This window comes from Schistosoma mansoni (assembly GCF_000237925.1).
Source record: "Schistosoma mansoni, WGS project CABG00000000 data, supercontig 0134, strain Puerto Rico, whole genome shotgun sequence".
In the NCBI taxonomy this organism is placed as follows: domain Eukaryota; kingdom Metazoa; phylum Platyhelminthes; class Trematoda; order Strigeidida; family Schistosomatidae; genus Schistosoma; species Schistosoma mansoni.
The window spans coordinates 587,737-602,432 of record NW_017386038.1 but is presented as its reverse complement, the minus strand read 5'-3'; the positions used below and the strand labels follow the sequence as shown (position 1 = coordinate 602,432).

At 36.8% G+C, this 14,696-nt stretch overlaps 1 protein-coding gene across 1 annotated transcript in view; it reads right to left on the bottom strand.

Moving 5' to 3' along the window:
• Smp_150340 (monocarboxylate transporter, putative) overlaps window positions 1-14,303 on the bottom strand; it is a 32,950-nt gene extending 18,647 nt beyond the window's left edge. Inside the window, exons 1-5 of the mRNA XM_018789664.1 lie at window positions 14,172-14,303; window positions 10,930-11,073; window positions 6,726-6,869; window positions 2,569-3,019; window positions 1,759-1,990 (exon numbers count right to left, since the gene is read on the bottom strand). Coding sequence (XP_018646446.1) covers window positions 1,759-1,990; window positions 2,569-3,019; window positions 6,726-6,869; window positions 10,930-11,073; window positions 14,172-14,220 — 1,020 coding nt within the window. The 5' untranslated portion in view covers window positions 14,221-14,303. The remainder of the gene's footprint in view (window positions 1-1,758; window positions 1,991-2,568; window positions 3,020-6,725; window positions 6,870-10,929; window positions 11,074-14,171) is intronic.
• Between the last annotated feature and the right edge of the window lie 393 nt (window positions 14,304-14,696).

Sequence of the window (14,696 nt, the reverse complement as noted above, 5' to 3'; positions counted from 1 at the left end):
CGGAGAGGCCAGTTTTCACAAACATAGAGCAAAACTGCTCCCACCGACGCAGAGAAGTCCTTTTCACTGCCTTTTCGTGACGAGGGTGTTGTTTACGAAATTGAGAGGATGAAAAACGAATGTTCGGCGCCTTAACCGGATCGGAACAAATGGCGTATGAACCAATTGTTGGTCACCGTTTACCATGGGACTGCATCTCCTTACGATGCTCCACTGCCTTGTCGATCAGACCTCTAGGTTAAAGGCTTCGGATGTGACCCCTTAAGAAAACCACCTACTTCAGTTTGGGCACCTGGGAAGTATCACAGCCCTCACACAAATCAAATGAGATTTGTGTGGCGGATATATATCTGGTGCCACGTTTGTACCAATATTTATGTGTTTAAATAAATAAATAAATAATAATAATAATAACATAAAATAATTCAATAAATTAAAATGTCTAAGATAATATTTACAAAATGTTCAAAGGTTACAAATTTAATGAATTAAAACAACATGCTTAAATCGACTCATTATTTCAATCATTAGATAACTACAATCTCCATAAACCTCCATTCTTATGCATATATGTGCCTGATCGTACGTTGTAGCTGACTGAATAAAACTTTGGTTGATTGATTGTCTAATTTGAACCGATTTCATTGGTTTATGCATTAATGTAAAGTTATGGGTAAGAAGTTAATATAAACAGACATCTATCCAGATAATATTTTTATAGATATTAACCAGCGATTAAGTCAACAACATAAATGATCATTTCTGTAAGTACACAATATACATTTCAAGTCAATTATGGTGTAGAAGAAATACCCGGTGACCAACCATGATATAATTATACTGAGCAGCTGTTCGTTCTGTTCTACTTTATGGCTTTGAAATGTGCTTTTTTATGAATGGGGAGTATTTGTAGGTTAATAATAATATTTGATCATAGATATTTTTGAAGCATTGCTCGCGTATATTGGGATCACCGAGTGACCAATGATGAAATTGGACGCAGTGTACGAGGCAAACACACCGAATCAGTTGGTAAGACAGTGAATCCTCACCGATTGAAGTGGCTGGAATGTGTATTACGCAAGCCCAACTACCCCGCTTACTTTAAATAGTAAGTTGGAAGAAATAAAGTGGCAGCAAAACCAATATATGTCATCACCGAATATAACCACTAACTTTAGAATTGAGTTGTGTAAGTAGGTGAAGACTACCTAGTTGAAATTCGAGCGATAACCGCAGTAAGGGGTTGAAGACTTTAGGTGACATGGCTTAAAATCAGTCTCGATGGCGCAGATACATTCACTAATTTAATTTCTATATGCCTTGAGTCTTAAGATCAACTTCCAATACTACTCCGGGAATCATTTCCTTCTTCTCGAATCATATTTTCTGTCACTAATCCTTTTTTTTACTATCACATCGATGCTGCTACTACGTTGCTTATGGCTAACTTACTGATCAAAAATCAATATTCAAAACAAGTGTACGAAAGAGAAAACACAATCATTTATGTAAGAATCATGTAGAAAACTTTCAGCATATACAACTTTGACTGATGCAACAACCAATTTTTGGTTACTAGCTGAAAAAAATGATTGATAAACTTGTTTTCTCATTGAATCTACGTAGCTCATTTATTCGAAGTTGACCTGATTTAACGTTATCTAACTTAAGATATAATATAACAATATAAACCAAAAAATAACAGCAACCTGATTAAATATATTATAAGGGAATTGTACGAAAAAATGTGCTTACTATGGTAGAACTTAAGGCTAATTCAGTTCCAAATACTGGTGCAATAAATGATACACTCACATCACCAACATCACCAAATGTTTTACCAATTATATAAACAATAAGTAAACTACGAGTAAGGTATGTTGCATGACGAGTTGATAATGATAGAACAGATATACGGGACAATGATAGTGTAGACGAAGAATTAATAATTGATGAAGTAATAGCATTCGCTGAATGTACTACATCTCTGTAAATAAATAAAAGACAAGTGATGAATAGAAATTAGAGTACATTTAATTGAGATTTAGTTGAACTATGTAGTGGTTTTATGAAAACATAATACTCTTAAGAACCTTCTATTAAATTCAGTGTTCACATAAAATTAGCCAAATTAGTGCTCTGCTTATAACTAAAAGAGGCGAACAAACATGCGTATACATCGATTTCAAGGTTTTATGCGACTTAACACTCGTTAGTAATGTGTATCTACAACGTTGAACAGACTGATCTTCGCCTCCAGGACTCTAACTCTTTTCATTTAGTATCAAAGTAAAGACGTTATTAGAAAGCTAGCCAGATAGCAACTGACCTATTGCAGGACTGAAATGCTCACAGTAATTGATATGTCTGACTGACGAGTGATGAGTAACGCTAAACCTAGACCTAACCCTTTCTACTAATCACCTGGAATCACCGTGACACCGAAAAAAGTACACTAATGTATTACTTCGACTAATGACCACAACGCAAAAAAAGCTATGAAACTATTCGAACTACATGGGAAATAAGCAGGAGAAAATAAGCATTAGAATTTACGGAACTTACCTTTGATTGTCTAATTTCGAGAAGAATTCATCTACGGGACTTTGTAACTTCTTATCTGAATCAATGGCTGTATACTGTTTATCAGCATCCAATTGATCTTCTGAAGCCATTAATTTTCTATCCTCTTTAGATTTTGATTGTGACTTGCAAGATCTTCGTTTTGATTTACCTGTTTCAACTTTTTCTGCTGGTACAACAGGTGCATCTGGATCAATGATATGACGAGGCATTAATGCAGCTGTGATTAGCAAATGCAAACAAATTGCAGCCATGATTACTCCTCCACCCCTAGCACCATAAGTAGTATTCAAAGTAGTAATCAATGAAGGAAATACCATTTGACCAACACTAACACCGGCAACACTAATTCCATTAGCTAAACCTAAATATCGTTTGAAACAACATCCAACAACAGCGAACACTGTGAAATAAATGCATGACAATGATGCTCCTGTAGAAAGACACAAGTAGAGTTAATTAGTTTATGCATAATCAGATAATAGGTGACTAATAATTCCTTTGATCATAAAACAACAGACCCTATGAAAAATGGAAATGAGAAAAATTTAAAATGTATATGAATCATGTAAGGAATTTTCTTCGGTATATGATCACACATGGTTTCCGTATAAGCCAATGGTACTGATTAGCTTATACATGATCTCTCTTCTGCACTTTGACCAGATATACAGAAGAAACACAAACTGCAATGTTGATAGACAACATATATTAGGTTTGATAAGTAATATCATTATAATGGTCATATCAAAATATTACTTGCTCAATAATTTATTTAACGACTGACTTAAGCGTTGTATACAATGTACAGTTATTTATAAACATCATCGGATCGGAATAAATTAATTCCCATCCTGGGAGCTCATTCATTGACTTAAAGTACCCAGGTGACCTAGTTCGGCTTGGTGAAGGTGCTAACAAGATGTAGTCTTCTGGATTCCCTTAGTAATAATCCAAGAATATTTGGAATCTGTTTCTTTTACTTTTCATTACTTTATATTATATCTATAATATTCAGCGATTTCTGGTTCATTTGAGCATCAAAAGACATATGCATCATACATACAGATATGATGTTCTGGAGAATTAAAGGATGGAGAGAAACAAAATCCAGAACAGGAAGTAACAGTAAGTGAAGTACACAAGAATAGTAAATAACATGAGATATAGTTTAGATAGAGAATACACCAGCAAAGATATTTTCCAGTCAGTAGAGTTTCTCTCAATTTTATAAAACATGTAAAAAAACATTACAGTTAGATCACCATTGATTTCCACGATCAGCCACGCCAACATGGATTAAGTGTGGCCAACTACCAGCTAACGTGACCCCAAATACTAGCCAGGGTAGTTGTGAGTTGGATAAGAGTAAGAAGAAGCCAGATTAAGACATGATATCAATCCATTAAATCACTGTTAGTCTGAACTGTGTTGGTTGGTGTAGAGTACCTTAATGGCGTTCACGCGAAAACCGCGATCAATGTTGAAGATGAATCTACTTTATATCTCACTTTAAACTTCCATTTTCAAAATTATTACCTACATTTTAGATTATGTTTAGACCTCTTTATTATCACTAACACACTTGCCACCCTCTTTCGTTGATTTCACCTCGTCGCGTTGCTATGTGATAATTTGAGCGGATGCCTATTTGTCCCAGACTGAGCCCCCTATAGTGATTATAGCTAGCTATAAAGCAATTTACTCACAAATCAATCATATCAATCAGTTGCTGCTACCTTGATGTGGTGGTCGAGCTTGCCTATCGTGATTATCCAATCAAGCTATACTGGATGGAACGATTGTTCCTCAAGGTCCTACCATGCCAGACAGGTCGGTTGAAGAGCGGTAAGACTAAGAGCAGCAAAACCAAGGTCCGAAGGCGAAGTCGTACTTCTCACTGTACAGAGGTGTGACGGCAGTAAGGTGTTTCCTTCAGACAACCGGCATAACAGCGATGCCGCTTTCCCACAAGGAGGGGTGGGGTTAGAAAAGGTCGACCCTAAAAATACACACCTCGCCTTATCCCACGGATATCCGTCTCCGGCGGTAAGGTCCCAACAAGTACGGAGCTAACACAAAAACTACCCACAAAAAGGTCGTGTGTGACCGACTTCAAGCAGTTGTCCCTTGGGCACTGCGGTCACACTCTTAGGTCATTAAGACCACCTCTAACCCGATTTCCTTTTCAGGCACCTCTAGAAGAACCCTTCCACGGTGTGGGCAACCGGGAATTGACAACTGCCCTCATACCTCTAACAGCACTCAAGACCACTGTATTCATAATCAATCATATCATGCTAAGCAATATCAGTATTATAGTTAAACCAATCAGTAAATTGTGAATGTACTATGATGTTTACAAAACAAAAAATTATAAATAGTTTACGTCTAATAAATCCTATTTTCAGTCACAACACTGCGGAAGTAAATCATTTATAATAACCTAGACAATACCATACAATACGGTCGAAGTTAAATTTTAAAATAAACAACCAATATACGATAATCTAAATGAAAATAAATTTACAAATTATACAATATTTCAGTCAGTCAATTACAACGTAGAACTTCGTACGTACGTACATCAGTTCCAGTTGCCATACCACATTAACACAGAGATGCAGTTGTCGATTCAAATACCATAGTGGAAGAAGTAGTAAGAGTATAAGCAGTAATCCGAAAGATTAGGGTTTGAAGATGTTATTCAAGGAGTATAATACAGTGAAATAAATTTGAAAAGAGGAAAAAGATAGAGATATGAAGAATTCAGAAGATTAGAATTCAGGAGAACACGAAGAGTGGATGCACCTTCGCCATTGCAAACGATTTTGAGCCATGTCATTCAAGGTCTCTAACCATCGATTGGTATGATCTCGTGAATCCCAACCAGGTAGTCTACACCTACCAACATGGCTCAGTCCAATGGTCAGTGACTTCATGGATTTATGCCACGTTTTGGTCTGACCGCCCCAAGCTTTCTTCCAACCTACTCTTACGCCATAAAACATTGCACGTCGGAGAGGTCCCCTCCCCACATTGAAATATTAAATATATGCAATATTTAATATTTCAATATGGGGGCTTTGAACAATGTTTGGAGTCGATACAATTTATTACCCTCAAATACGGAAAAAAAAACTCTTTCCTATACAAATGATTAAAAATTTGGATCACAAAGCAACCCTGAGAGTTAAAAAGTGGAGTAACTAAACACAAAGGCAGTTCAAATGATTTTCCATGAAACCTTCACTATTAGCAAACAATACTGGAAGATATAAACAAACTAAGGACTGAAAAATAAATGACGAATGAACGGTAGTTTCCTTGATTGTTCAGATATAATCATACACCTATGATGTATATAGTTAAATGCTAAAACGTTTAGATTCTGTGGTATTTGAACCTGCGATCCAACATCAATGAGCCAGCCACCAACCAACATTGCAAACATAGTGTGTGCTAATTAATTAGAAGTCAAAAAGATTGAAATATAATCTAGCCAAAAACAGAATGACACAAAATTGACAATACTTTTTAATTAAAAAAAACTGATAAAGAGTTTACTACCCCCCAGTACTTTCATTTTATCTTTTTTAAAACGATTACGATATCACATTTTCTCGTTATTTAAAGAAATATGCGAACTACTACCGGTGAAAAAAACCCACACAAAAATGTTAGGTAGTTGGCAAGATACCTTGTACTTAGGTTATCGTATTAGTTAGTACTCGTCAACAAGATACCTGGAATCCCTGTAGTATTCAAATTAGTGTCGTCCAGCTTGAGACTATCGGATATGACGATTGAGCTATTCAAGCCCTGACTAGCCGCCTGTACGACTGAAATATTTACAATTGATTAGTCTTACAGGGAGCGTCATTTTCTTCAAGAGGTCAAGTACATCTTGCTGACAAGTACCGACCAGACTGGAATCTAGGTCAAGTAGAATTTTTCGTTGACTACCTCCAACTGGTTCACAACTCAATATAGTCCTTTTGACTAGTTACCACATTGCAACCTGATCGATAGAATTCTTTCAGTTCTAAAAGACTATACAGACATGACATGAGTCAATACTCAGTAGTCTGTAAATTGTAAACGAGAAAAAAAAGAAACTTATGATAAAAATGAAGTACCTATTCCAAAACCAACAGCAACAACCCAAAGAGCAAGATTAGGTGAACATGATGCAATTAATAAACTAATAAAAGAGCCAAAAGCACCAACCATCACAACAGGTCGACTACCATATCGTTTTGAAATTAAGTGGTTAGCGAGAGCTGGAAAAACAACAACAGTAAATGAAAATTTATAAACAAGCGAAATGTATAAAAATTCAGTACATCAACACAAACAGAATAATTATATAAACTATACCAATTTCTATATTAAACACATTGCCACCTCCTTTAGCATCCACAGCATACAAGACAAGTTGTTTGAATCAGTACGTATATCTTGGCCCCCAAATGCCCTGGTACGGCCGAGAGTGGGGAGAGTCCTCTCTCCCTCTCCAAATGCTCTCACATGGCCACGCGAATATATAGCCTCTAACAGGGAAGTCCTACTCACTGCCTTCTCGTGGAGGGGGTGTTGTTCACAAAAGTGAGAGGACGAAAAGCGAATGTCCGGCACTTTAACCGTGTTGGTGGACACGGAAAGTTCACCTAGGGGAGTTGGAAAACCCTGATTCCAAACCAATGGTGTACATGGGCTCCAGTATCCTGAAGGAACAAATGGCGTATGAACCAATCGTTGGTCACCGACTACCATGGGACTGCATCTCCTTACGATGCTCCACTGCCTTGTGGATCATATCTTTCGGTCAAAGGCTCCGGGTGTGGCCTCCTAAGAAAGCCACCTGCTTCAGTCTGGGCACCTGGGCAGTATCACAGCCCTCACACAAATCTCATTTGATTTGTGTGGCGCATATTTATCTGGTGCTTCCTTGTACCAATATTTGTGTCTAAATAAATAAATAAATAAGTACGTATATCTTAAAGCTGGTATCGACTGATAACTAAAGTACACTGAAAGACCAAAATAATTGAACTACTAAAATATAAGAAAACTAATGCTAATGGCAAATAGATAAATCCACTACTACATCATATTAAGCAGGACTAACAATTGAACTGGGAGTAAGATGTAACTACTGGCTACACGCAACTAAGTCAGACAAAAAAAAGTTCCTTATTTCCTCTGGTAGCAATAATGTAACTCAGTCATTATACACAAGTTGATTCAGGAAGTAAAAAACTAAATAGACGTAAAAAAGATTAAACAGAATATATATAAAGGAGAGACATTGGTAAACATTAGTGTGTCCGACATAAACAACAAATATGATGAACGGATATCTCCTATAACTTTCGGTAACTTGCATCACCTATGCAGTAGATGGAACATCCGTCTGCGAACCGAGGCGTGAGTATACTGTACAAAAGTTCTTTCTGTATTATATTATTGTGGTGATATATGGTCCTTAGCAGAAGAGGATATTCATGAGTGGAATCATCAAGTAGTTATAAATAACCAAGATATGAAACAATATAGGTTAGGAAGTACAAATCAAGTACATTTGCACCACTTTAATTAATTTTGAGCAAAACCGCCATATTTAACTAGTGATTATGATCACCTTTACACTAACCGATCAATTGGCAGTTCAGTTAAGACTAGTATAATGAACCAATGCTTTTGAACTGAAGCCAATCCAAGCCTAGTTAAGCCAGTCAGCTTTACAAAGTAAAGTGAGTGGAATTACCAAGTAGTTATGAACATCCAACTAACTAGAAGCAAGTTGGATCTATAAAACCATCACCACACTATAACAAACTGTTATAGTATTCCTACGCTGTTTATTAATTTGTTTATACATTTCAAAAGTCGTCACATTACCATTTTCTTTTAAATCCCAAAAACATTTCGTCAATACAGGATTCGAGACCCATTGGTTACCTTGTCGCTCATATTGAAACCCCTATTAACTTAAAATTCGACAAACTAGTGGTTCCACCAAATGTTAAAAATATACGCCGAAGACACTAGTACATCTTAATACTGTCTAACAGGACTGACAACAACTTGGTTAATTTTCTTTAAATGAATGGCATTGATAAGTTGTATACGCGCTTAGAATGGAATTAGATAACTAACAGACTGTACTGAGTTGAGTAGCTTGGTAAACACTAATTGAACTTCATGACGATGAAAAAATGTTAAAGGCAAGGTGCTAGGGATGATGTAACTTTCTAATTCAAAATATTCACGTACTTCACTAGTTATGGTAAAACTCGGTAATTAAATCTAGATCACCATCTCAAATTGTTAGGTGTAGTACCACAACTAAACTACGCTGAAATTCTAGAGATCTTATACATTGTATTGTTGGTAAGTAGAATGAGCAGATACTCCACGATTGAGCTTTAAACTGACTTCTGTGGCTTTTTAGAAAGCCAGGCAGGGAAGTGTTCGAAGATGTATTCCGAAAGAGCTCGCTTTGTAATTAAATAATATTCAGCTTCGACTTATAACACGAACTCTAATGTAAGAAGACCTACGCAAAGAACGATAAATTATCAAAAATAGTACCACTAAACACTAAGTCAGTCACAACGTAAGACCTGTAAGTATGTACATCGGTTCGAGTTGTTATACCCCATTATTTATTTATTTATTTATTTAGACACAAATATTGGTACAAGGAAGCACCAGATAAATATGCGCCACACAAATCTCATTTGATTTGTGTGAGGGCTGTGATACTGCCCAGGTGCCCAGACTGAAGCAGGTGGCTTTCTTAGGAGGCCACATCCGGAGCCTTTGACCGAAAGATATGATCCACAAGGCAGTGGAGCATCGTAAGGAGATGCAGTCCCATGGTAGTCGGTGACCAACGATTGGTTCATACGCCATTTGTTCCTTCAGGATACTGGAGCCCATGTACACCATTGGTTTGGAATCAGGGTTTTCCAACTCCCCTAGGTGAACTTTCCGTGTCCACCAACACGGTTAAAGTGCCGGACATTCGCTTTTCGTCCTCTCACTTTTGTGAACAACACCCCCTCCACGAGAAGGCAGTGAGTAGGACTTCCCTGTTAGAGGCTATATATTCGCGTGGCCATGTGAGAGCATTTGGAGAGGAAGAGAGGACTCTCCCCACTCTCGGCCGTACCAGGGCATTTGGGGGCTATACCCCATTAGCACAGAGAGATGAATTTGTTAGGCCGAATCCCAGAATAGTAGAAGTAGTAACAGTATCAGTAGTGATGGGAAAGATTAGGCACCGAACACACAACTCGAAAAGGAAATATAAATTAGAGAAAGAAAAACAAGAGTTATCAGGAATTAAGAGTCTCAGGACTCGAGGGAAGAAAATGGAAGCCATTGCAAATGATTTTGAGCCATGCAGTTTAAAGTCGCTAACCATTGGTTACGATAATCATGCACACCCCAACCACGTAGTTTACACCTACTAACATTGATAAGTTCAAATATCAATGGATTCATGGACTGACGCTATGTTTCAGTTTGACCACCCCTGGGATCTCACCCTACTCCTGAACCAGAAAACATAACCCGTTGAGGTGGACTATGGTCGAGCATAAGTTTGTGAAACCTGGCCTCTCCGAGTTGAGGATGTTAGACAACTTTCTGTGTTCGATCATCGTTGTCTTCAAAGGACTGCTGACATCCAGGTGCAACACCATGTTAGTAATGCAGAAGTTCGGCATCATGTGTTCAGGCACAGCGACGATTATTCAGTTAGTTTCACTATCTTTAAACATCGACATCCGTGGCTCAGACATGTTCTACGAATATCGTCCCAGAGACTTCCACGTCGTGCATTATTTGCCGACGTTGGGACTGGTTGGAAAAAGCGGAGAGGTGGTCAGTGTATGACATGGTGTCGTGGTATGAAAGAAAGCTGCAAAGGGCTAGCCTCTGTCGGTCCTTCACGACTCCCTGGCTGGGGTCCGAGAGATGGTGCAACACAGTGGCTAGAGACGTTATCAGATATGGCTCAGAATAGAAGCCAGTGGCGATCCTGCTGTAACCTTCTTTAACTTTCTTCATAAAGAGTGGTCATACCCCCCTTAACTGAAAGAATTCTTCTGGTTGTACCTTTCCGTTTCCCACATTATTATTCTTATTATTACACTAACATACACTAATCTTTAGTTGTTATTGTTCTTTTTTTCCTCATACGCACCTTACCTCCTTTTTCTCTTCCCATTCTCGTTTTGTGTGGCGCACATATTTTGGTGCCTCCTTGTACCAATATTTATGTGTTCAAATAAGTAAATGAATAAATATCTCAAATACATAGAAACTTACACAGACAATACATAAGTGTATAGATTAAACCACCAGCTAAAAACAAGTAGGCAGAACCACATTCAAATACTTCTTGAAACGCTTCCATAACCAAACTATACGATTTGCCTAAACCACCTAACACAACGTTGGCAACGAAGCCACCTGTTATCAATAAACAAAACAAAAAAATTGAGGAATGAAAATTTCTCGAACTAGAATATGACTTTGTCCAAAGCATCAATAATTTTTGATTGAGTCGTTGTGTTTACACTTGATAATACTGCTTAGCGGGTTTAATAGTTAAATATACTGATTTACAAAAATTATTTACCAAGTACAGGTTTATGCACGCAATTTTGAGTCACATTATCTGTATGAAGTAAATTGGTAATGTACCCCTGTTGTATCCCGATAACAATAGTGAATAGTAACTTTGGGATCCATTTATGGACCAATACTATGCTCACTACTACTCACTGCCTTCTCGTGGAGGGGGTGTTGTTCACAAAAGTGAGAGGACGAAAAGCGAATGTCCGGCACTTTAACCGTGTTGGTGGACACGGAAAGTTCACCTAGGGGAGTTGGAAAACCCTGATTCCAAACCAATGGTGTACATGGGCTCCAGTATCCTGAAGGAACAAATGGCGTATGAACCAATCGTTGGTCACCGACTACCATGGGACTGCATCTCCTTACGATGCTCCACTGCCTTGTGGACTAGACCTTTAGGTCAAAGGCTCGGGGTGTGGCCTCCTAAGAAAGCCACCTGCTTCAGTCTGGGCACCTGGGCAGTATCACAGCCCTCACACAAATCTCATTTGATTTGTGTGGCGCACATTTATCTGGTGCTTCCTTGTACCAATATTTATGTGTTTAAATAAAAATAATAAATAAATAAAACTATGCATATATTTTTTATCGTATAATTGCTAAATAACTAAACTATTCATATTCGTGTCCTCCTTATTATGAGCTTCGTTTTGACCTATAAACTATTGTTATATGATTTACTATTCTTGAATTATGCCTTGTCTGTCATTTATTAACTCTCTTATTCACAGCCACATTTGGCTGAATATTGTACAAATGCTATTTTCTACTTTATGGTACGATATGATCTGTTTGATTGGTATATTAACTCAGTATGTTTGAAATAGAATGATTCATACCGCTGAGGCTGAGATAGGTGTTCTGAATTTAACTGGTTGGGCTAAGCAGAAAGCAGGACCGATAAGTATTCTAGACTGCTCGTACGGTTTTCGTGTCATTGGTCCGATCGATAAACAGCTGCCCTCTAATTGGCGGTATTATCACGCTATACATTAGCAAGGCATCCAAGCGGTCACGTTATAACAACCCCAACACAAACCACAGGAGCAGAGTTCGAACTTGGTGCTGACTGGTTGGAAGGAAACCACTTTAAGTAATGAATTACAGAACAGTGGAAAGATAGGGTTGATGACATTTTCTTTTCCGAAAACTGTTGGATTTAGGAAATGAGTTATCATCTTCGATCTCTTATCGTATTCGAGGACGATTGTGTGAGACTGATTTCATGTTTATTTATCTTTCGACATACGCTAAACATTTCAATAATTTTTTCTGAATTACTGTACAACACTCAGTGTATTTATGATTGAAAACTATAAGGAACCTATCGCACTTCATTTCATCATGTAAAAAACTAAATAGTGCGTGCATAAACCTATTGGCTATCATGCAAAGCTGAAATAATTATCAATAACTAGGACAGAATGTATTTCTTTTACTAATTTGTCATTTCACTCTTAATGGACTAATTAAATATCTATTACACCAAGGTATAAAGGACAATTTATCTGAGTTGTACTGAACGATTTGTCTGGAACTTTGACTACTACCAATTAAATACTGAAAAATACAGTTATCACGTGATCTACAGTTGGCTCTAAAGGAGCCAGGGAAATTATGGACGCAAAGAAAAGTTGCCATTAGCAATAGCAGTTCGACTCTGAACAATGTAATCAACATAGAACGATTAGTAAAAGTGATTAGTAAAGTAGCTGTGTAGAACAATCTCTTCACAATCCGCCATCCATAACTTTATCTACTGTAACTCAGAAATGAATTTTCATTTACATAGATTCAAGAAGAACAGAGGTTTGACTGATATAGTTATAAATGAGCCACCAAATATATGTAACCTACAATATCTGGTGCACAGATTTTGATTTGAAATAAATGGTTGAAGTATTCAGTTTCTCAGCGATAAAATACCCCTTCTTAAAATAAATTTGGTAATGAAAACTGATTTGTTCACTTAATGTTGATTTTTAAAAGATGGGTCTTTAAATTCACCGATCTTTTCCAAAACAAAACATCAGAAGTTGATGTGCATAACTGGGATACTACCTTAATTGTAGACGTAATTGAAAGGTGACACTAAGAAAATTTACTATTTTTCCAAATTCATATATGCTGCATAGCAGGCACGAATTAATGGAGATCGAAAAGAATAGATTGTAATTAAGTAGCGGAAATAGTCTTCAGTCAAAAGGCGGAAAAGTAGGTAGCTTTGGCTGTTTTTATCTACGCTCAACTATATCATTTCAAACCCATAGCCACTCATTTTTTGAAGTTTCGAGAAGAAGGAAGAGTTTGAAGACGAACAGTCATAAACATTAAAGACCAGCATAGGACATTATTCTGATCCTTATGAGATGTTATCCTAACTTATTTCTAATTCAATAAGAGTAATATACCAAAAAATTTCAAGGAAAACATAAAAAACATGTTCCGGCTGTCTGTGTAACAACGGTCGAAGTAAAAACACTTCATCATCATATAAACGGTCAATCATAACAAAAATAGTGACAGTATGTATAACAAGTAGACATCAGTAAATACTATCTGTTTAATTTAATACGAGTCCTGATAAACAGCCTTTATCTTGAAGATATACTTGAAAACAAACAACCTGATGGTTTTTGATTTCCTTCTTAAACACAAAACATATTTGGCAAAATTGATTATATATGTATATATATATATATATATATATATATGAATCCTGATTATACCACCCAGTTGCCCGACTCGAAGTAGATGAATGAAGGTTCTACCTCGTGACTCAACGATTAAAATTCGAGCATTATTAATCACTGAATGTCAAATTCCAACAAAACTCATATTTCACCTGTTGAATACGTCTTACACAAATTCTACGGTTGGTATGTAGTAAGATCACTCATGAATCAAGCAAAAATGTATCAAAAACTTACCAACCACTGTACACCAAGCCATCCCACGATCTACGTAGACAGTCGACATTACATAAATATATATATATATATATATATGAATATATGTGTATGCTTCAAGAATTCTTCCTAATCACATCAGATGCTGTACCTAGGTCAACAAACAGAAAAAGCCTTGTGAATATGGAGAGCATTTTGAACCGTATTTCTTAAAAATAATTCTAGGGTTTGACTTACTATCAACTCCGAACACTGATTATGTATTTCCACTAGGATCGTTTATAATGATGCATAAGTCCATACAAACTCAATCAAGACCAAAGGGTAGGTATGTGTATCACTTAACTAGGAGAGCTATCAGTATTGTTGGAAATATTTCACTCGGTGTTTTATACGCTTCACTGTGAACGGATCACTTGTTTTTTTCTGTTGCTGACTAGATAAACTTAGATGGGTTCCTTACTTTGAATACATAAAACAGTAATTTAACTTTTTTTGGTCTGCTTTAATATGTCCTTTTATTAAAGATATTTTACACTTACAATT